This window comes from Pleurodeles waltl, chromosome 10, assembly GCF_031143425.1.
Source record: "Pleurodeles waltl isolate 20211129_DDA chromosome 10, aPleWal1.hap1.20221129, whole genome shotgun sequence".
In the NCBI taxonomy this organism is placed as follows: Eukaryota; Metazoa; Chordata; class Amphibia; order Caudata; family Salamandridae; genus Pleurodeles; species Pleurodeles waltl.
Window position 1 is genome coordinate 1,054,630,559 of NC_090449.1, and position 23,131 is coordinate 1,054,653,689.

Sequence of the window (23,131 nt, forward strand, 5' to 3'; positions counted from 1 at the left end):
AGATGACACATATATAAATAATTGAAGGTAACTTCCAAACTGCTACAGGCTCCCGGGGAGGCGGGTGGGCACATGCGAATCTACTGCGACTGATGCCACGAACAGATGTACACTGGGTAAGTGACATTTTCAGTTCGATGGCATCTGTCGCTGTAGATACGCATGTTCTGCATAGACTAGTAAGCAGTTATTTCCCCAAAAGCGGTGGATCAGCCTGTAGGAGTGGAAGTAGTCTGAAATAATGTTCTTAATACAGCTTGACCTACTGTGGCTTGTTGTGCGGATAACACGTCTACACAGTAGTGCTTGGTGAATGTGTGAGGCGTAGACCATGTGGCTGCCTTACATATTTCTTGCATTGGGATGTTTCCTAGAAAGACCATGGTAGCACCTTTCTTTCTGGTTGAGTGTGCCCTTGGTGTAATGGGCAGCTGTCGTTTAGCTTTAAGGTAGCAGATTTGGATGCATTTAACTATCCATCTGGCTATACCTTGTTTTGAAATTGGGTTTCCTGCATGAGGTTTTTGAAATGCAATAAAGAGTTGTTTAGTCTTTCTGATGTTTTTTGTTCTGTCAATGTAATACATCAATGCTCTTTTGACATCTAATGTATGTAGTGCCCTTTCAGCTACGGTATCTGGCTGTGGAAAGAACACTGGAAGTTCCACTGTTTGATTTAGATGGAACGGTGAAATAACCTTTGGCAAAAATTTAGGATTGGTCCTTAGGACGACTTTATTTTTGTGTAGTTGTATAAAAGGTTCCTGTATTGTAAACGCCTGAATCTCGCTTACTCTTCTTAGGGAAGTAATGGCGATGAGAAATGCCACCTTCCAGGTTAGGAACTGTATGTCGCAGGAGTGCATGGGTTCAAAAGGTGGACCCATAAGTCTAGTTAGGACAACATTTAGGTTCCATGAAGGAACAGGTAGTGTTCTTGGTGGTATAATTCTCCTAAGGCCCTCCATGAATGCTTTAATGACTGGTATCTTATATAGGGAAGTTGAATAGGTAGTCTGCAGGTATGCAGATACTGCTGCAAGGTGTATTTTAATGGAAGAGAAAGCTAGGTTAGATTTTTGTAAGTGAAGCAAGTAACCCACTACATGTTCTGGAGTTGTGTGTAATGGTTGTATTTGATTAATATGGCAGTAGCAAACAAACCTCTTCCATTTACTTGCATAACAGTGCCTGGTGGATGGCCTTCTGGCTTGTTTTATGACTTCCATACATTCTTGGGTAAGTTGTAAGTGCCCGAATTCTAGGATTTCAGGAGCCAGATTGCTAGATTCAGCGATGCTGGATCTGGGTGTCTGATCTTTTGGTTGTGCTGTGTCAACAGATCTGGCCTGTTGGGCAATTTGATGCAGGGTACCACTGATAGGTCTAGCAGCGTTGTGTACCAGGGTTGCCTTGCCCAAGTTGGTGCTATCAATATGAGTTTGAGTTTGCTTTGACTGAGTTTGTTTACCAGGTAAGGAAGGAGAGGGAGAGGAGGAAAAGCGTAAGCAAATATCCCTGACCAGTTCATCCATAGGGCATTGCCTTGGGATTGTTTGTGTGGGTATCTGGATGCGAAGTTTTGGCATTTTGCGTTCTCCCTTGTCGCAAACAAGTCTATCTGAGGTGTTCCCCAGAGTTTGAAATAAGTGTTCAGAATTTGGGGGTGAATTTCCCATTCGTGGACCTGTTGATGATCTCGAGAGAGATTGTCTGCGAGTTGATTTTGGATCCCTGGTATAAACTGTGCTATCAGGCGAATTTGGTTGTGAATTGCCCAATGCCAAATTTTTTGTGCTAGCAGGCTTAACTGCGTGGAGTGCGTCCCCCCCTGCTTGTTTAGATAATACATTGTTGTCATGTTGTCTGTTTTGACGAGAATGTATTTGTGAACTATTATTGGTTGGAAGGCTTTTAGTGCTTGAAAAACTGCTAGAAGTTCTAGGTGATTGATATGCAGTTTTGTTTGATGTACGTTCCATTGTCCTTGTATGCTGTGTTGATGGAGGTGTGCTCCCCACCCTGTCATGGAAGCATCTGTTGTTATTACGTATTGTGGCACTGGGTCTTGGAAAGGCCGCCCCTTGTTTAAATTTATGTTGTTCCACCACAGAAGCGAGAGGTAAGTTTGGCGGTCTATTAACACCAGATCTAGAAGGTGACCCTGTGCTTGAGACCACTGTGATGCTAGGCATTGTTGTAAGGGCCTCATGTGCAGTCTTGCGTTTGGGACAATGGCTATGCATGAAGACATCATGCCTAGGAGTTGTAATACCATCTTTGCCTGTATCTTTTGTGTTGGATACATGCGTTGTATGATGGTGTTGAAATTTAGAATTCTTTGTGGACTTGGAGTGGCTACTCCCTTTGATGTGTCTATTATGGCTCCTAGGTATTGTTGTACCTTGCGCGGCAGAATGTTGGATTTTGTAAAGTTGACGGTGAACCCGAGTTTGAAGAGGGTTTGTATGATTTGATTTGTGTGATTTGAGCACTGTATGAACGAATGGGCCTTGATTAGCCAGTCGTCCAAATATGGGAACACATGTATTTGCTGCCTTCTTATGTGTGCAGCGACTACCGCTAGACATTTGGTAAAGACTCTTGGTGCGGTTGTTAATCCGAAAGGCAGTACCTTGAATTGGTAATGTATTCCTTTGAATACAAACCTTAGGTATTTCCTGTGCGATGGGTGTATTGGTATATGGAAATAAGCATCCTTGAGGTCTAAAGTTGCCATGTAGTCGTGTAGTTTTAGCAATGGCAATACTTCTTGTAGTGTGACCATGTGGAAGTGGTCTGATTTGATGAAAGTGTTCACTACTCTGAGGTCTAGGATTGGTCTCAGTGTTTTGTCCTTCTTTGGTATCAGAAAGTACAGTGAGTAAACTCCTGTGTTTATTTGTGTGTTTGGCACTAATTCGATTGCATTCTTTTGCAATAGTGCCTGCACTTCTATCTCCAGGAGATTGGAATGGTGTGTTGTTAAATTTTGTGCTTTTGGTGGTATGTTTGGAGGGAATTGTAGAAATTCTATGCAATAACCATGTTGGATAATTGCTAGAACCCAAGTGTCTGTAGTGATTTTCTCCCATGCTTTGTAATAATGACCTATTCTTCCCCCCACTGGTGTTGTGTGGAGGGGGTGAGTGACATGTGAGTCACTGTTTAGTAGTAGGGGTTTTGGGGCTTTGAAATCTTCCTCTATTTCTAGGGAATTGCCCTCCTCTATATTGTCCCCGAAAACCTCCTCTATACTGTCCCTGGTAACTGGACGGTGTGGCTTGTGAGGTGCTGGCTTGTGTGCTTTGACCCCGAAACCCCCCTCGAAAGGGCGTTTTACGGAATGTGCTGTAATTCCCTCTGCTCTGCGGGGAGTAGAGTGCGCCCATGGCTTTGGCAGTGTCCGTATCTTTTTTGAGTTTCTCAATCGCTGTGTCCACTTCTGGACCGAACAGTTCTTTTTCATTAAAAGGCATATTGAGAACTGCTTGTTGAATCTCTGGTTTAAATCCAGACGTTCGGAGCCATGCATGCCTTCTGATAGTTACAGATGTATTAATTGTCCGTGCAGCTGTATCTGCAGCGTCCATGGAGGAGCGTATCTGGTTGTTGGAGATGGTCTGTCCCTACTCAACCACTTGTTTTGCCCTATTTTGTAAGTCCTTGGGCAGATGTTCAATGAGATGTTGCATCTCGTCCCAGTGGGCTCTGTCATAGCGCGCAAGTAGTGCCTGGGAGTTCGTGATGCGCCACTGGTTTGCAGCTTGTGCTGCGACTCTTTTACCAGCTGCATCGAACTTGCGGCTTTCTTTATCTGGGGGTGGTGCATCTCCAGATGTGTGAGAGTTGGCCCGTTTCCTAGCTGCTCCTACAACGACAGAGTCTGGTGGCAGCTGTGTAGTGATGAAAACCGGGTCCGTAGGAGGCGGCTTATACTTTTTTTCCACCCTTGGTGTGATTGCCCTACTTTTGACCGGCTCCTTAAAGATGTCTTTTGCGTGCCGGAGCATACCAGGGAGCATAGGCAGGCTTTGGTATGAGCTGTGGGTGGAGGAGAGTGTGTTGAATAAGAAATCATCCTCGACCTGTTCTGAGTGGAGGCTTACGTGGTGAAATTGTGCTGCTCTAGCCACCACTTGAGAGTACGCGGTGCTGTCTTCTGGTGGAGATGGCTTTGTAGGGTATGCCTCCGGACTGTTATCTGACACTGGGGCGTCGTATAGGTCCCATGCGTCCTGATCTTGGTCACCCTGGCTCATGGTGGTGTGAGCTGGGGAGTGTGATGGAGTTTGTGCTGGTGAAACGTTAATCACGGGCGGAGGAGAGGGTGGTGGTGTAACTCTTTTCACCGCTTTTGGTTGTGGTGTTTGTTCCGTCTGGAACTCCAACCTTCTCTTTCTCCTAATGGGGGGAAGGGTGCTTATTTTTCCTGTCCCCTGCTGAATGAAGATACGCTTTTGCGTATGGTCCACATCAGTTGCTTGTAGCTCTTCCTCAAACCTATGCTTCTGCATTTGGGAGGTTAGCGAGTGCTCTTCTGTATAAGAGCCTGAAGCTGGGTCGCTTGCAGTTTGTTTCGGCATCGAAACTTTGTCTGTGTGTTTTTTCGGCTCCGAGGTGACTTTTTTCCTTTTCGGGGCCGAAACCTCTCGGCGTCGATCTGTTTCGGTGCCGCTGTCTCGGCGTCGAGCCGTTTCCACACCGGCATCTCGGTGTCGAGGCTTGTCTCCAGCACTTTCTCGGTCCCGAGAAGGCTGCGTGCCGGTGTCTCGACCGGAGTCGGACGATCTCGGCACTGTTTGGGCCTTTTTCGGTGCCGACGGTCGGTCACCGAATTTATGGGTCGAGCCATGGCCTGGTGGCAGTGGCGTCCCCTGGGCCTTGTAAATGTTCCTCTGAGTGGATTTCGACGTCTTACTCACGGTTTGCGTATCGTCGAATCCTTCGGAGTCTGAGTCTTGGATCGAGAAGGTACCTTCCTCTTCCTGTTCCTCGAACTCCCGTTGGGCTGTCGGTGCAGACGCCATCTGAAGTCTTCTGGCTCGACGGTCTCGGAGTGTTTTTCGGGACCGGAACGCACGACAGGCCTCGCAGGTGTCTTCGCTGTGCTCAGGTGACAGGCACAGGTTGCAGACCAAGTGTTGGTCCGTGTAGGGGTATTTATTGTGGCATTTGGGGCAGAAACGGAACGGGGTCCGTTCCATCGGCGTTCTTCAGCACGCGGTCGGGCCGACCAGGCCCCGACGGAGGATCGAAAAACTACCCCGAAGGGCACCGGAGCTCTTCGATCTTCGATGCGGTGTGGAATCTAAGTACGCCGATCCCGAACGCGACAATACCGACGAAAATCTTCCGAAATTAGCTAATTTTCCGTTCCGAATCTCGGAGCGACAGGAACACGTCCGAACCCGATGGCGGAAAAAAAACAATCGAAGATGGAGTCGACGCCCATGCGCAATGGAGACAAAAGGAGGAGTCACTCGGTCCCGTGACTCGAAAGACTTCTTCGAAGAAAAACAACTTGTAACACTCCGGCCCAACACCAGATGGCGAGCTATTGCAGAACATGCGTATCTACAGCGACAGATGCCATCGAACACAGGGATATGTCATGGAAAAGGTACAGTGTATAGCCTCTGAATTGGATATGTTGCTAGCTTCGTGCCAGTCGAAGTATGTCTTCTTTAATCAGGAAATTGTGGTCTCACGCTAGTATATCTGGAGGCCTCGATCCAGTTCCCCCTGGCCACCCAGCTCTATGTACGAAGTCTAGCAGGACCTCTTTGGTGTTCTGCCATCCCAGGACTGAGCAGAACAGGGCCGTGACGCACTCTCTTATGTCCTCTCCCTTGCCTCCAGAAGGAGCCCCTCTGACTCGGCTGCTGTGACGGCAAGATCAATTTGCAAGGTCCTCAGACATTATCTGCAGTTGTTCTTGCTGTTTTCCAAGTCGCAGAATCTCTTGATGCATCTTCGTCTCTCGTCTGGTGTCTTCCAAGCCCGAGACCCATTCCCTCATTGAGGTCTGATCTTAGCGAAGATCACGCAGTTCCTGGGAGAGGTCTTTCCTAAGGTCCTGTAGATCAGTCTCTAGGGAGTCAAACAAGGATGTGAGAAGTCCCTAGTGACCGGGTCATTCATTTCCTCGTCTCCTGCCTGTAGCAAGGGCCAGGGGTATTGTCTGAAGATTTGTGTTGTTCCAGTGCGGATCTCGTCAACTCAAACTGACTACTCCTTTTCAAGTTTCGAAGTGGCCATGATCCCAGAAGTGGCCAGCGGTGCCCTCTGTACGTTTCAGTTTAGGATGCGGCCTCTAGTCTGTCTCCCTCTCTCGTGATCCTAGTCACTGCAATAGGGATAAGCGTCTGCGCAAAGGAGTTGTTACATGGTCTCCACCGCAAGGAGTTTCACCAGGGCCTAGACCTCCGCCAGAATCCCATCAAGCTCAAAATGATCTGTGGAGTCCGGAGAATCTGTGTGGTTTGTGGTCAGGGGCAAGCTGAGATGATGCTGGTGTCACCTGCGCTCCGGGCACCAGCAGCGAAGATCTCGCCAGTGGCTCAGATGCCCCCTGGGTAGCACTAGAGAGGGCCTCCCTGAGGATTCCTCTTCCATACGTTTTTTTTCTCCGTTCACCACCACCACACAATAGGGGCCCACTCAGGCGTAGTGCAGCCTACGTCCAGGGTCTCTGTGGGACAAGCACCGTGGGCCCGGGGCTGCCTCGCGACAGTGTCCCGAGTCGCACTAGGCCGGTCTGTCCCACGGTCTCCCCTCTCATACACTCTACGGCCCAGCCAGCTCCATCACCAATCACTATGCTCCATTTCGGGAAGTGGACGTCTAGATGCTATCTGTGTCTGCCCCCCCCCCCAGCACCACCTCCAGGGCCCTCCCATTCAGGAACAGCCACCTCGTAGGCCCAGGACCAGGCCCAATCCAATGCTCTGGCCCAGTGTTGTCCTCCGGGACGTCGTGAGGGCACCAGTCTCTCTCACCTGGTCGCTGAAGCCCCAGAGACCACCCTGGCGCCCTCCAGCCTGGCAGCAGCAAGGTGAGGCAACTCCGTTGATCCGGGCCATGCCAGCACCAGCCACCGCCACCAACCAGTCCCGGGGAGGCGCGGCGCGTCTTGTCCGCGCAGCCTCAGAGTGTCATCTTCGAGCCTTCCATCCCTGGGCCCTGACCGCCACCAGGCCGCAGGTGGTGCTGAAGGCCTCATTTGCCGCTCGCCTCCAGCGCCCGGGCCCTAAGTCCAGCACTCCACTCTAACACCACGGTCCACCGGATTCTCCTCCACTCCCTCGTGGTCCCTCCCTGACTCCAGGCAGCAGGTCCCACACCAGGTTGCTCACTCAGCAAAGGGCACTTTTACGCCAGCCACTGCACCAGCTATCAACTGTGGCCCATAAGGGGCTACGAAATGGGCCCTCGTGCTGCAAATCCCCTTGTTTGTCGGCCGGGGAAGCAGAGAGCTTCAGCAACACGTCCACTAACGCCGCCAACTTGGACACGCCCCATAAGCCTTTTATAATACAGAGCCAAAATATATGTCCAATCACTTTCTTCATTACATCTCCACTAGATCACTGCAATCCTCTGAGGCATTCCAGGAAAGTGGCCACTCTTTCTCCTTTCTAGCTACTAGAACTTGGAACAATCTCGTGGCATATCTACATCATACGATTAATGAACTGCAGTACTGAAAACTTCATAAAACCTGGTTATTTGGCTCCAGCTAATTTGTGATGCTCTGTCGATCTGCAGTCTTTATAGCACCAGGACGCTCCTTAGACCAGCACTGCCCTATACAAATAGCATCCTTCATTCATTCATGCTTCTGGGAGAGGAAGCTGTGGTCCCCTCTGCAGAAGTTGCTGTAGATCTGAGTAACAAATCTAGGGAGGCCAGCCAGAGCCAAAAGGATCACTGAGCATCTTGTTCTCTCCATGAAACTATGAAGAACCCTTAGAATCAGAGGTTTGGGAAAAACACTGTTCGGTTCAGTGCTGACTTCCTCCCTCTAGGGATGTGCACTCCCAGCCATCCATGATCCCAACTGTTCACACTTTGATTAGAAATAAATCGGGAAGGGGTGATAGGTTTTCTTACTCTCCAGAAGATTACCCAGGAATAGGATTTCTATAGTCCCTGGCACTAAAGATTTTGTCAATGTACCAAACAGAGACAGAAAGCACATTGGACTGCAACCACCCCATAGCCCACTGAGTACTATGTGAATGCAATGCATTTGAAGTAACAATGAGTCCTATGAGATGTGAAAGGGGCAAGTTGTGGAACTCAAACCCTCTTTCATAATTGAAAGACACTCAAGAGCACTAGGAAACCAGGTATGTATTTTGAAGATTTATTTTAAAATCAACATTCTATCACAGTGCGCACAATCTGAATAGTAAACGTTATACAGGGAGTGCAGAATTATTAGGCAAGTTGTATTTTTGAGGATTAATTTTATTATTGAACAACAACCATGTTCTCAATGAACCCAAAAAACTCATTAATATCAAAGCTGAATATTTTTGGAAGTAGTTTTTAGTTTGTTTTTAGTTTTAGCTATGTTAGGGGGATATCTGTGTGTGCAGGTGACTATTACTGTGCATAATTATTAGGCAACTTAACAAAAAAAAATATATACCCATTTCAATTATTTATTATTACCAGTGAAACCAATATAACATCTCAACATTCACAAATATACATTTCTGACATTGAAAAACAAAACAAAAACAAATCAGTGACCAATATAGCCACCTTTCTTTGCAAGGACACTCAAAAGCCTGCCATCCATGGATTCTGTCAGTGTTTTGATCTGTTCACCATCAACATTGCGTGCAGCAGCAACCACAGCCTCCCAGACATTGTTCAGAGAGGTGTACTGTTTTCCCTCCTTGTAAATCTCACATTTGATGATGGACCACAGGTTCTCAATGGGGTTCAGATCAGGTGAACAAGGAGGCCATGTAATTAGATTTCCTTCTTTTATACCCTTTCTTGCCAGCCACGCTGTGGAGTACTTGGACGCGTGTGATGGAGCATTGTCCTGCATGAAAATCATGTTTTTCTTGAAGGATGCAGACTTCTTCCTGTACCACTGCTTGAAGAAGGTGTCTTCCAGGAACTGGCAGTAGGACTGGGAGTTGAGCTTGACTCCATCCTTAACCCGAAAAGGCCCCACAAGCTCATCTTTGATGATACCAGCCCAAACCAGTACTCCACCTCCACCTTGCTGGCGTCTGAGTCGGACTGGAGCTCTCTGCCCTTTACCAATCCAGCCACGGGCCCATCCATCTGGCCCATCAAGACTCACTCTCATTTCATCAGTCCATAAAACCTAAGAAAAATCAGTCTTGAGATATTTCTTGGCCCAGTCTTGACGTTTCAGCTTGTGTGTCTTGTTCAGTGGTGGTCGTCTTTCAGCCTTTCTTACCTTGGCCATGTCTCTGAGTATTGCACACCTTGTGCTTTTGGGCACTCCAGTGATGTTGCAGCTCTGAAATATGGCCAAACTGGTGGCAAGTGGAATCGTGGCAGCTGCACGCTTGACTTTTCTCAGTTCATGGGCAGTTATTTTGCGCCTTGGTTTTTCCACACGCTTCTTGCGACCCTGTTGACTATTTTGAATGAAACGCTTGATTGTTCGATGATCACGCTTCAGAAGCTTTGCAATTTTAAGAGTGCTGCATCCCTCTGCAAGATATCTCCCTATTTTTGACTTTTCTGAGCCTGTCAAGTCCTTCTTTTGACCCATTTTGCCAAAGGAAAGGAAGTTGCCTAATAATTATGCACACCTGATATAGGGTGTTGATGTCATTAGACCACACCCCTTCTCATTACAGAGATGCACATCACCTAATATGCTTAATTGGTAGTAGGCTTTCGAGCCTATACAGCTTGGAGTAAGACAACATGCATAAAGAGGATGATGTGGTCAAAATACTCATTTGCCTAATAATTCTGCACTCCCTGTAATCAATAATATAATGGCACCAAGATTTGCCAATAGCCTGGCCAACAAATACTAATGTAACATACTGGTGAAATCAGGAGAATGTTTTATAATGAGCCAAGCCCACCCTCGTCTCCGTGCTGAACTATATCAACTCTTAGCAATCCCCTGGTTCCTCCAGGTAACTAATATGATTAAACTAGGCTTCTGGCACATGATATCACTTAAAATATCTTTAGTCCAAATGCAGCTCCATTCGATGAAAAACCCTTTTCTTAGAATCCTAAATACCTTCTTGGATCTTATATTTGTTCCTTATTCATAACCTTATGTTCAAATCAGTATGTCTGGGGTGTATAGGTGTTCATCTGACTTGTTCTTATTGTCAGTCACTCAGACCGACAATCCATGTCCTGTATAGACCACTGCACTAAACTATTGACCTACAAATTAAACTACCTTAAATTGAGAATTCAATGCCAGAGGCGCAGACCTCCAATACTATGATATTGAGGAAAGCACTTAACCTTCAATACTTAGGAGCAAACACAAATTTATCTCAGTACTGTAGTCATGCACAGAGCCAAAACAAGAGCAACAGTAACAGTGTTACACTGAAAAGCTTTAGCATGGCATCCTTGAAAATGTAACCACATGTCATTCAGCATACTAAAGAAAAGAGAAATGATACAAGTCCATTTTAACATTTCCCTCCAAATCAAGCAAGTCTCTTGCAATAAATATTTATCCTTATCTCAGGTGCCATTCTGAACTACGTACGTGCGATTGATTTACCTGTTAATGTATATATAATCTCTGTGAATTTGATGGTTGAGCCTTCTAAAGTAGTTTCACTGTTTAATTGTCTGCAGTACAGGTGAGTACATTAGCCTCTTTATAAGAAATAAGGATGCAGGACTTAAGATGACTGCAAAAAAGCAGTAACGGGTTTACCAAATGCAGACATATGACCACCATAGCAGTCGAAAAGCACCAGTCTAGTACTACATGCGAGGATCTCTGTTTTAACAAGAGAGGATAAGAATGAAAAATTTTGTTCTGGGTTATCGGAGGCATCTGTTGAATACTCCTATGGATTTCCTAGAAGTGTACGGTGTGACTGGAAATTTTGAGCGTTTGTTTCAGTACAGAGCGGTGTGCAATAGTCATATATGGCACCCCATGCTCAGGCACACCCTTGCCCGTTTACTTATTACCAGTGAAAGGTGTAGATCGTAGTCTGCTTTTCTCACACTGTGCGGTGTTCCCTTGTGAAACATTGCTCAGATGCCTGGCTTTTATTTTTTCTTTGCAGTTCTTTCCTCCTTCTTTCAGCTCAGAAAGCTTATGTTGCAGCACTTTCCTTCAGACTAATGTGTGTTGCATAGAATGTTTTAAGCAACTGACCCATATACCCTTTGCATGTTATGCCGGGATTCATGCCTGTGCTATGTATGCTACAGACAGTGCAAGGACCTCTGGAATCACATGGCTTGCAGACAGAGTAAGGCTGCATCTATTCCTGGTGAAACTAGCAGTATGACTTGAGAGGCAAGGGCAGGGTCTTGACCACCAGGAGAGCTACTGAAAAACCTTCTGGTCAGTGAGCTGGTGATGCATTCACCCCCACACTCTTTCACTTGTGGGGGAAAACTATCAATGACACTATGCAAGAGGTGCGAGCAACCCGGAAATAGCAAAATTAATTTTACCCCTACTACCCAACACTACTTGCTCCGGTCCAGGATGAGGGATGATGCACATATATAAGTTGAAACTCAAAACATTCCAAGATTTGATTACAGCAGCCAAAATGGCCTAATTTATGCACGGGATACTAAAAGAACTGGTTTGCTCTAACATTTGTTCGGAACTATCACAAAACTGCAATCACCAACTGCCCTAGGGGCCAGTAGTAAGTACACCTGAGAAAACTGGGTAAAGATATCCACGTTTTCTCCTAGAAAAGATCTGTAACATTGGCTCCCAAGTAATTCCAGCCCCACAAACAGAAGACATGGTATCCACATCATCACAGCTGCTGGTTGCCTATTCTGAGAGGTTCAACACTGAACCGACATTTTATGCAACTAAGTACAGTGTAAAAATACAAAGGGGAACTTGGTGCTGAAGACAGAGGCCATTCAGGCTTATATAACTTTCCTTTGCCTAAGTCTACCAGCATGGCAACTTAGCCTTCGTACCGTGGGCTTATTGGCCTTTCTTCCTACACAGATAATAAGCAGACATTGTTTTTAAACTAGATTTTGCTTCAGTTGTCAACTCAACTTGAAATTATTTGGTGCTAAGGGTAGTTCAGTTACCCAAAGACACATGGGTGGGGTTATATCAATATGAAAGATTTTTATAATATAGTAGTTTATAGTATTTGTTATTTACTATTGGCAAAGTCTGGTGCCACTGTATTATTTATTATAATAGTTACTATTCTGATTGTGTGCACTATGACAGGATTTTGATTTTAAAATAAATCTGAAATATATCCCTGGTTTCCTATTGCTCTTGAGTGTGTCTTTCAATTATAAAAGAGGGTTTGAATTGCAAAAGTTGCCAAAGGGTTTGCAAACTCCGTAGTGCAAGGCTGAAATAGTATGTTGTCTGTAGAATTACTTATATGAGAGGAGATCGGTGAGATACATGTGGTTTGGACATAATGTCTAAAATATGAGAAACAGTTCTGCTGTCTTAGGCATGACGTGTACAGGAAAAGTGCAAGAAAATATGCGAAACATTCTTTAAAGTAAGTCACAGGATTACAAGAACAGGCACCTATGCTTACCTGGTGGCAAAGTAAAACATGTTGTTTAGTGAATTACAGTGCATTATTCTCTAGCTCAGATCTGTTCCAAAATACCATCTTGCCTGTAAAGCTGGAGGCAGGCTAGTCCTATGGTGCTCCGGCCTTAAAGGCACATCCAAAACTTTAATTCAGTTCAGAACAATGCTCAGCATTTGCCCACTAGGCAGCAGTGCTTAATTTGTATAAAAGTAAGTGCAGTCTGCACCACACAATGCCCTTGCCAGCTCTGCTAATGACAGTAGAAACAGAACTACTAATCACTGCACTCCTAAAGTGCAATAATTCAGACTATTCCAAATCTTCCAAATGGAATGAGCAACATCTATGATTCTTTTTTAATGAATATTGACTTATTAAACACTGTTGTTGTTCTTATCTCAAAATTAGACAGACAGCGCCGCCATGTGGTGGACAATGACTACAGCAGGTGCTGACAATTAAGTGCTGGTGTCGAGCACTGGAAACCACTGGCTCAAATTAAGCACTGCTATGCAGTACTTAAATATGAGCTGACGCTTGTCATTAGTGACTAATAAAGAGCATAAGAGTGATTAAGTTCAAATAGTGCGCTATAAAAGCAACTCAAATTAATAAATTAAAACATGTGAAATTAGAATTGCAGTGAGTGAAATCCAATGTGTCACTGTAAGTATAGGAAAAATGGAAAATGTTAATTTATTTTAAACTTAGTAAGTCCCAAAACCAAAGTACAAGAGACAACACACTAGACTGAAGGAGGCAAAAAAGCACAAGAAAAGCTTTATAACTCAATGCTATTTCAGTGTGGAGAATATTGATGAAAGAGTACCTGCATAAGGGTGAAAATGTGGGAAGGTAGTATTTGCTCATCTGTTACAGAGTTTCAGAGTGTGAACTTGCCTACTATAAAGTAAAAGCACTACAATGCCGGAGGACGGCATGTGTGCACTTGGCACAATGTAAATTAACAGTGTGATCGTAGTAACTACAGAGGTGGTCTACTATAGCACTTGACTAAGCGCTGCTTGGGTAAAGCATGTGTGTGCCAGTAAGTGCAACAATAAACTATTACTAGGGCACACTGAGTGTTTTTTTGTTTTAATAAATAAAACCCTCATGCTCACATGCTCTATTAGAGTCTGCATATTGCTCAAAAGTCTGTACCCTGTCACTCGGCAGTAAAAATATTCAAAATCATATGATCTTGGTTCAACTTGAAGACCACTTTTTAAAACGGTTTCTCACAGTCACCAAGATTTTGTAAGGTGTGTCCTGTATGTACTATGACAGGACTCTAAGGGTTGAGAAAGAAGAAGAATTAAACTTAGATTTGAAGAGCAATGATGGTGTAAACTACAGTTCTAGCAAGCTATATGTTCCTTATTTTTCAGAGATGTTGGGTGGAATGAAGATACTCACTGATGCCCGGGATGGATTCTATAGGTATGTGCCGTACACCTTCTTTGAAACAGGACAGTCCTGGATACACTTTCCGAATCTGTGCTTGCTTTCTTTCGATCAGCTTTTTAATGATCTAGAATGAAAAATAGGGTTTTACTTTTGATTTAATTTTAAGCAGAAGAAATTAAGGTATGGTGCATTCACATCGTAAGTTCAGCAATTTATCAAAGAAAGCTGCAGGACAAGAAGGCCTTCAAATGATTAGCAAGAATACAAAATGATTTGTGACAAGAGTTGTGCAGCTTCAGTATCATCTAAAGATCCAAATACTTAGAAAAAACACATTTAACTAATCTTTTTTTCAGGAATTCTATACTGAATAGTCTAAGAATTTACTGTTCAAGCACACAGTTCCGTTTTAGTTTCAATTAGCAGCAGAATAAACTATAGTTAATAAGAGTAGTAATAACAACCACAATTGCACTAACAAAATACATCATACTTCCTTTTTTAATTTTTTAGTTTATTTGCATTTTTGCAAGCAAAGGGCAAAATACACAGCATAAACCATTGACAGCAGACAAAAACTGAATTCATAAATGTTTAGCATTGTGCAAAACAGGCTGAATCGAAGACACACTCCAGTAGATCTTCCGAAAACAAATGACATACAGTACTTGGATAGTGAAGATCCAAAAAAGTGCAAACGCATGCCAGAATCAAGGAAAAAGGCAGAACTGACTGAGCTATAATATCGGTTATCATATCATGTGAACAAAAAAAGCTTAAATAGTGCAAGAAGCAGCAGAAGTGCAAGTGCATAGCCAATGCAAAATCACTACCATTCATTTCCATTTTCCATCCAGGTTGCAGTGAGTAACTCCATCCTAGACCCCACAGCTACATCCTCTGTGATAACATTCTGTGCCCACCTTCTGCCAATTAAATCATGAAACACAGCAGGTAAGGCCTGTGAGCCCAACAGAAGCGACTAGCAGTTACATTTATTGATCCCCACTATCCTATTGTTTTATCACCATATCCTGCACGCGCCTCATAGAGCCTTGAACCTTGTCTTCTTATGGTAGCTGGGCTCAATATTCTTCAAAAGCCATCCCATAGCTTCCATCCCTAAAACTAGCTCATATATAGATGGAGCTTCCGCAGAGCTTTTGTACCAGGTGTGGCCTGTAATTAGGATACCCATATGCTGCAGCATACAGGACTGGTAGTATAGGGCGAGGTTAGGGATAGCCCTGCCACGACGATGCTTAGGGAGCACCATAACTTTAGAAGCCCTTCTGTGCATCTTAAATTCCCATAATAGCTAAAACACAGTTTCATATTTTGACAACCAATGCCTCCTAATCTCCAGAGGGATGGCCCTAAACAGATATAGAAATTTGGGTAAAATTGTAATTTTCAACACATTACATCTCACAGCCAGTGAGAGGTGTAAGTAATTGATTCTCCTAAGATCTGCGCTATGGTATCCAATAGAGGGGCAACATTCAATTTACCCAAGAGGCCTAAATCTACAGATAACCGCACTCCGAAATATTCAGCCTCCTCCATTAACCAGGAATACTTGAGACTAGCTTTCTTAGTGGCAATAAACCATGTCTTTCCCACATTAAGTCTAGAACCATAAAATACCCCAAATGATTCTGCTTACTTCCCATGCCACTGGATTCAAGCTAGCCTGGCTGATGAGGGGTGAAACCCCGAAACCGGTCCCAGGATGCTTGTTTCCAGTCCAGGGAAGACCTGGCCTAGCAGTTCGGGCTGGACTGTTCCCATGGGGAACAGGGTCAAGACTGATTTGCATATGGCTGGGTCCAAACTGGAATGGCATGGGCAGCAAAAAAACAATGGATTTAGGCCCAGATCACTGTACTGGGGGTGAATGTTTGACAATGTTCAACATTCCGTCCATCACTTGTTGTTTTTGCTACTTCGCTATTTCGGCCAACACTGTTGAGGGGTCTGCGGTAGCCACCACTATGTCATCCACATAAGCCAGTACCTTATAAATAACCTGATTCATTACTACAAGGCTGACAAGCAGATTCGCCTCCAAGAGTGTAACAAATGGGTTGATATAGAGGGCAAATAGTATTGGTGAATACGGGCGCCCTTTTCGTGTCCTCCTACTAATCAAAATCCTTTCTGACTCCATTCCCATACTGTGCAGTGTTGCACTATGGGTTTGATAGAGTGCTTTAATGGCCTTGATAAAAGCAGGATCAAATCCCTGCCCGAGTCAGGCCTGCTCACCAATACCCCAAAGACACTGTCTAATGCTTTCTCAGCATCTAGAAGCACCAAACCCTTTTCTGTTTTAGTTACTTCTACAATACCGATGAAAGTGATTACCTTTCTAATGTGGGGCACTGCCCCCTGCCCTGGAATAAGTCCAGGTTGTTGAGGCAATACCAAAGAGGAAATAACTTTCCCCTAACCGATTTGCCAGCACCTTAGCATATATTATGGTATCAGAATGAATTAAAGAGATGGGTCTACATGACCCTAGATTTAAAGGAGGTTTACACTTTTTCCTAATACTATAATATTGGTTAACTCCTAGGGATGAAGGGGTGGATCTCCCCTGCCTGAACTGACAGATAGGTTGAAAGCATATCCTGGCAGATTTCATGTGAAAAGGCTTTGTAAAACTCCAGAGGCACATGATCTGTCCCAGTGGCTTTCCCTGAAGCTAATGAGTTGCTTTGTTCACCTCCTCAGACGCTATTGGTGCCTCCAAAGCAGCTCTATTTTTAGTATCAGGTTGCGTTCTATCATTTCCGCTTAAAATCTGATCATAGCCAGAATGGGGTGGAGCAAAATCTTCTGAATATATGTTCTGATCAAATTCCTTAAAAACCCTGATTGGTCAACCTTCCGCCCTGGGGAGTACTTTATGGCTTCTATCCCTCTGTCAACCTCCTTCAGTCCATTGTATTTATTTATAAAGCGCACTATGACCGTAACAGGTCACCTGGCACTAAAGGCTAGAGAGAAGGAGTACAGGGGAAATAGTCAGTATCCACAACAAACATCAACACATGCATAAGGCATGCAATCGTTCAACATTCTCTCCAAGTTCATAGCAATCTAGCCTGTGAGTATGAAATTTAGCAGCAATCTCTTTGCTAAAATACTGCGTAATTCTGGCTGTGGCCACCGCAATCCATTGTTGGGACATCTGTACTGTCCAATTTCCCAAAGACCAGACTAGTCAACTGCTCCTCTAACAATAAGAGGTCTTTATAAAGCTCCTGGATCTTGCTTTACCTTTGTCATTCCTGACATAACAAATCCCCCCTGATCGCAGCCTCCAAAGTGTCTCAGACTGCTGTTTCTGCATCTGTACCCCTGTTAATTACTAAAAATTCAGTTATCCATTGATGCACATGAGCTATATATTCTACACCAGCAAAAGTTTCCTATCGAAGGCCCAGGTGGGATATGGCCAACAAAGCCTGTGACCGGGATTTTGAGTACCAGTTGATTGTGGTTTGATCGGGATCTGGGAAATCTCTCAATAACAGCTTGCCTATTGAGTATAGTGGAAACAATCCAGCCATACCAATTTGTTATGTGGTGAAGAAAAAATGTATACCCAGGATCTGGAGTCTTATGAACATCTCAAATATTGACTAGCCCACAACCACGAGCCATCCACTGAAGTGTTATCCATACTAATGGTTTCCTACCTGTATATGTTTGGGATCCAAATAAATCCTTTTTAACTTCCAGGTGGATATTAAAATCCCTGCATAGAATGTTATGTTATGAGGACTTATAAAGCTCATTGCTACCCAAAGGCCTCCCAGCGCTAAACAGAAGTCTCCAAGACACAGATTGAGGGAAGGAACAACCAAGTTTTGAATAAACAACGGAAGGAAAGTTTGTGGCTGGTTTGTCGTAGGCCAAGGGACAGAGAATTCCACAACTTGGCACCAAGATAAGCCGTAGAGCTTCCGCCCCATTTAGATATTTTTATTAGGGGATTGAGGCTAGAGCCGCAGAAGAGGACCTGAGATGTCTAGAAGGCTTATGGAAAGAACTAAGAGTCTGCACCAGCGGGGGACCTTTGTTGTCAAGTGCTCTGTGGATAAAACACAATGTTTTAAACTTTATTTGTTGTTTTACTGGGAGCCAATGCAGAGATGAGAGAGCTGTCTGGCCGATTCATGCCTGGGTATATCAAAGAGAAGGCGGGCAGCGGTGTTCTGCACCACCTGTAGCCTCTTTTTCACATATTTCGGAGCACCGAGGTACAAGGCATTACCATATTCTAGACGGGAAATCAGTTCCTGGAGGGGAATGAGGGGAACTGGGCAGGTTGCTAATTAGATATTTAAGAAATTAAGTCAGCTTAATTTAAATTAGCCCCATAAATGGAACATAGAGTGAACCTTCCTCCCCACAGCAGACATTCCAAAACGACCCACCTACCGAATTATTGGTAGAGATTTGAATCATTGAGCAGTTTCTTCCCAAGACAAACTACCTGGAGCTCAAACATTCAAGATATCCTTTAGCTTTGACTTCTGATGTAACAAAAAAAAAAAGTATGCTCTATCTTGGACAATAAACTTTAGCTTAACTGGGCCAGAGCCCCTTTGTTCTGAAATGCTGTACTATGGTGTGGCAGAAGTCAGATCTGACGAAGAATGAACACCCATCATGAGTACGCTTCTTGTCTGGAGGAGAAAGCTCGAAGACTGCCTTTCTAAGTAAGAAGTTCCGGAAGAACACCAAGATTGCCAGTGGCTTGTTGAGGTCCTGCAGAGGCCGGGGCTGTTGCTTAAACGGAAACCTATGGGCTTACTGAATCTCCAAATCCCAGTTCTAGTGGGCCAGCTTCAGAAAGGCACCTTGAAATAAACTGACAATGAATTTGTAAGGATCAGTTCCTTCGGTTACTCCCAGCTCCCTAAGTTTATTACGTCAGAGTCTATTCTCCAGCTCTTCCGGTTTCCAATGTGGGTTCATCATTTGTGACTCAAAATTGTCTACTTTTCGTTTTTAGTTGCGACCTCGCCCTCCAGAGTGACCAAGCTACCCTTCTCTCTGTCACTTTCTGAGAGAACGCAGCACAAGTCTTGACAACCCTGAGAATAGCCCCTTGTAACTTTCTATTGGCAACCTGAGCTTTCTGGCTATCCGCCCAGGTTTCTTCCCGATGGGCCATAATGCCTTGGTATACTGCTTCCAGGTTTGCCCCATCTGGGTGACTAGGCCCACCAGACATTTTGTCACCCACCAGGTTTCCCTTGAAGCAAGGCACAGCTGTGCAACCCCATTTTAGGTCAGCCCCTGTGGAAGCCATTGGGATTACCTCCTGCTGGTGGTTCTTTTTCGTGACAGTCGGGCAGGCCTCAGTCCCTGTATTTACAGATGCTGGAGTCTGACCCCCTTCATTTAAGCTGCTTGCACTACAATGCCCTGTGTCCCCCCTTCTATGTTCACCCTCTAACGATTCTAGATCTTCGTCAGTAAAATCTGACTGATCCGAAAAAGATAAGTGTTTTCTGAATTCAGGGTCCCCCCGTGGGAGAGCCTGAGAGCAGTCTGCCTTTCCAAGTGATTGTGCCTTGCCCTTGGCCTTATCACATTTCCAGATAGCCCGAGGTGCAGTCCCCAAGGTCAAGAGGAGACCTGCAGGGCCAGCCGGTTTCCCCCCACTCCCTGGCCTTCCCTGAAGTACCTGATGTGTCATCTGAATTGTGTGTGCTGCTGCGATTCTGCCTAGGCGCAGCCCTTGCTTTCTGTTGGCTCGTGGGTTGTTACCGGTAATTCCCTCCGGGTTTGTTGAGACTGTCCCCCATACTAGCCTCCCCTGTGCGACAGGTCCAGCCCACTACTACCCAGAGTACTCACGGCTGTAGCAATAGTTGTGTTGCATTTTGCAGCAACCAAAACATCAGAGGGTTACTGTATCACTACAGCCTCCTCAGGAGGGGAGGTTCCCAGCCACTTCAGGGTGCTGAGCACAGGCGGTTTCTTTTGTTTTTGTTTTTTTTAAAGTCTGCCACTGTTGCCATCTCCAAGGACTCCCTAGATCCTCCATCCACCAGACCAATTTTCCAAGCTGTATTTTCTCATGGAGTTTAAATCGCTCGGTCACGGCGCAGCCAGAGCAGCCGGGGCACCAGCCATGCAGGACTTAGCGGTCCTAGCCACCTTCAGCACCATCCAGAGCAGTCGTCCCACTGCAGCCCTCCACCTACACTGAGTGGTCCCGCTGTGCAGAGCCGTCTGCATCAGTGGGACGAGAGCATGGTAGAACCTTCCTGCACAGTGGAGAGCTGGGACCACTGCAAAAAAAACCTGAAAATGCCATCTCCAGGAATCATTCCCCTGTCAAAAAGAGGGCAGCAAACAGATCAGATGCAGGTCAGAAGCCGTCAGAAAGGGAGGAAGGCCCAATGACCGTCTCACATGATCGCCATTCTCCGCCGACATAATGTACCATATTTACTATGAAGTATACAAGCACTTTAAAGCATTTTGTACCTTAAAAATCACTCCACTTTTAGTAATTATTTTATCAACCTTGGAAAATTAATAACTTAACTCAACTCACCAAGTTAAAAAATGACATACAAGTTACACAAAGTTCTCTGCAGCAGTGTGTTACACACAGGATCTGAGCTCTAACTTTGTAAACAGTAAAAAAAAAAAAAAAAAAAAAAAAAAAAAGTTACTTACCTTCATTAACGGTCTTTCTGATGGATTTTCTATATTAGCGGTTCTTGACCTTTTGACATATGTGGACCCCCCAGAGAATCATTTCTGATATCAGATGACCCCCAATGAGTCAATATTGGAAGCTAAGGCCCCCCCGTCTAAGCATTTTCTATGATTTGAACTTTAAAACAACACATTACAGTACAAAAAACAAGTTTACACAAACACTGAAATATTTTGTTTCACAATCAAATATAAAAATATGATTTCAGTTTCAATTTTGCTTCTTTATGTGTATATGCTTTGTTAATTTTAATGTATATGTATTAATATTCTGTATATTTATTTTATATTTATTCTATTTATTTAATTCTGTAACACAATGGTGGACCCCCTCAGTAGGCCCCTCTGACCAAAGTTTAAGAACCAGTGCTATATATAACCACAGATTACTCATCCTTTGAATTCTCTTAACAGTCAGACTGGACCCAGGAAAACTCTCTGCAATAACTGCTGCACACCACCGGTCAAAAGTGACATAAGCGCAAGAAGGCAAAATGGGATTTGTCCTCCTCTTACTAATTGAAATCAGTCGAAAATGTACATAAGTCTGCTCTCTAAAGTCCAGTCCAATTCTGGTCATCGACTCTGCTGCTGACTGGGGCCTTTAAGGATGCCATGCAGCAGATCTTTAAGGTGATGCCTGCTTCCTCTGGTGCGCCTTATGGCCCATAAGCCTGCAGGGTCATCCACCAGTCCCACTTCCCTAGCAGGCCTCTTCCTGCCCCTGAATTATCCCACTTGGCCCCCTTCCAGCTCTCTGTCGGCGCAGGTCTAGCTCCACTCTAACCCCAGGATCCATCAACGAGGGTCCCGGCTATGCGGGCACCAACCAAGCCTTCAGCGTTCCTGTGCCAGATCTAGTCCTGATGCTGAACTCCAATCCAGAGTCCACTTTGGCCTTCACCAGACCTATATCGCACTATGAAGTCACCCAGCACCAGACAACATCTTTAGGATGCAACCCCATCATTTTCATGACACCGGTATTATAGGCTCTATTTGGCCCCAATTCAGATACAGTTTAAGGGCTTCAGACTCACCCTCACAATGACAACGAGGTGGCGCCCAACTTACTCCTCGCTCATTCATTTCAGGACTACATCTTGAAAATGCATATGGGTTGGAGACCTCGAGAAACTGAGCTGGAGTCTGCACCAGGACCACCCACTAAAGGGAGTTCCTCCTTTGCAGTGGTGGTGGTTCTCAAGGTAGCAGAGGTTCTTGCCTGCCGCTGCAAAGACTAAATTCAAATTCCTGATTAAGATTCTTCAACCAGTGCTGACCTCTCTGAACCCTGACTGCCCTTCAATAAGGCTCTTGCAGATACTTGGATGGCGACATAGGCGAAGCTATCTCTGACTCCCTCAGTCAGTCGACCTGCTCCCGGGGTGACATAGACAAGCTTCCAACTAACTCCATACAGTCTTGTAGTACAAGTGTGAACAAGCAAAGTGACCCAAATGCTTTTTCTTCTGTGCCACCATGTAAGGAGTGAAAAGATAGGGATGCTTTCGGCAAAAAGATATTGGGTAGTCTGATTTATGTTTGAACAAGTGTTGCAACGATCACGTTACACTGGGGAAATAGCATTCCATAATGGCTGCTTAGTAAGCATTGCACTGTGTGGTTAAATTTGAATGGTATCATGCATACTGTATCGTTGTACTCATCTAAGATGGCTGACTTCATGCTTCCAAACATGGCCTGCCATCTTGTAATAGTAAAACAATGATACACACTGGAAAATATTATTCCAAAATACCTGTACTGTTAAGCAGTGGCAGCATACTGCAGATGAAATTAAATGAGCAGCAAGCAAGCTGCTGGGTAGCACGGACTGAAGAGTTGTAGGAAGTTCTAAAACAAATAACTAAATAAAAAAGGAGAAAGGGAAAAATAAAAGAGGAACTAGCAAATGGAGAAAATGGAAAACTGGCACCAACCACGCCACTGAAATGCACTTATTTTTAGGCAGAGGCACACACATGATCAATGAAAATACCATCACTTGCACAGCAAAAGAGCCAGTGACTTAAACTCCTTTGTTATCTGACTAATATAGAGATGTACCTGTCCCTAAACACCCAGAAGGAGTACACATCAACATACAGTAATAAGATTAGAAGATCCAGTACCCGATAAATCACACTTCTTGCTGGCTCTCATGGCTCTGCTTTCCAGAACATTAAGTTATTTAG

General features: G+C 44.7%; 1 protein-coding gene across 2 annotated transcripts in view; it reads right to left on the reverse strand.

Annotated features, from left to right (window-relative positions):
* The window catches only part of KAT2B (lysine acetyltransferase 2B), a 257,000-nt gene that overhangs the window by 42,780 nt on the left and 191,089 nt on the right, over nt 1-23,131 (reverse strand). For both annotated transcript variants that reach the window (XM_069212065.1, XM_069212064.1), the window contains exon 14: nt 14,190-14,304. In XM_069212065.1, coding sequence (XP_069068166.1) covers nt 14,190-14,304 — 115 coding nt within the window. The remainder of the gene's footprint in view (nt 1-14,189; nt 14,305-23,131) is intronic.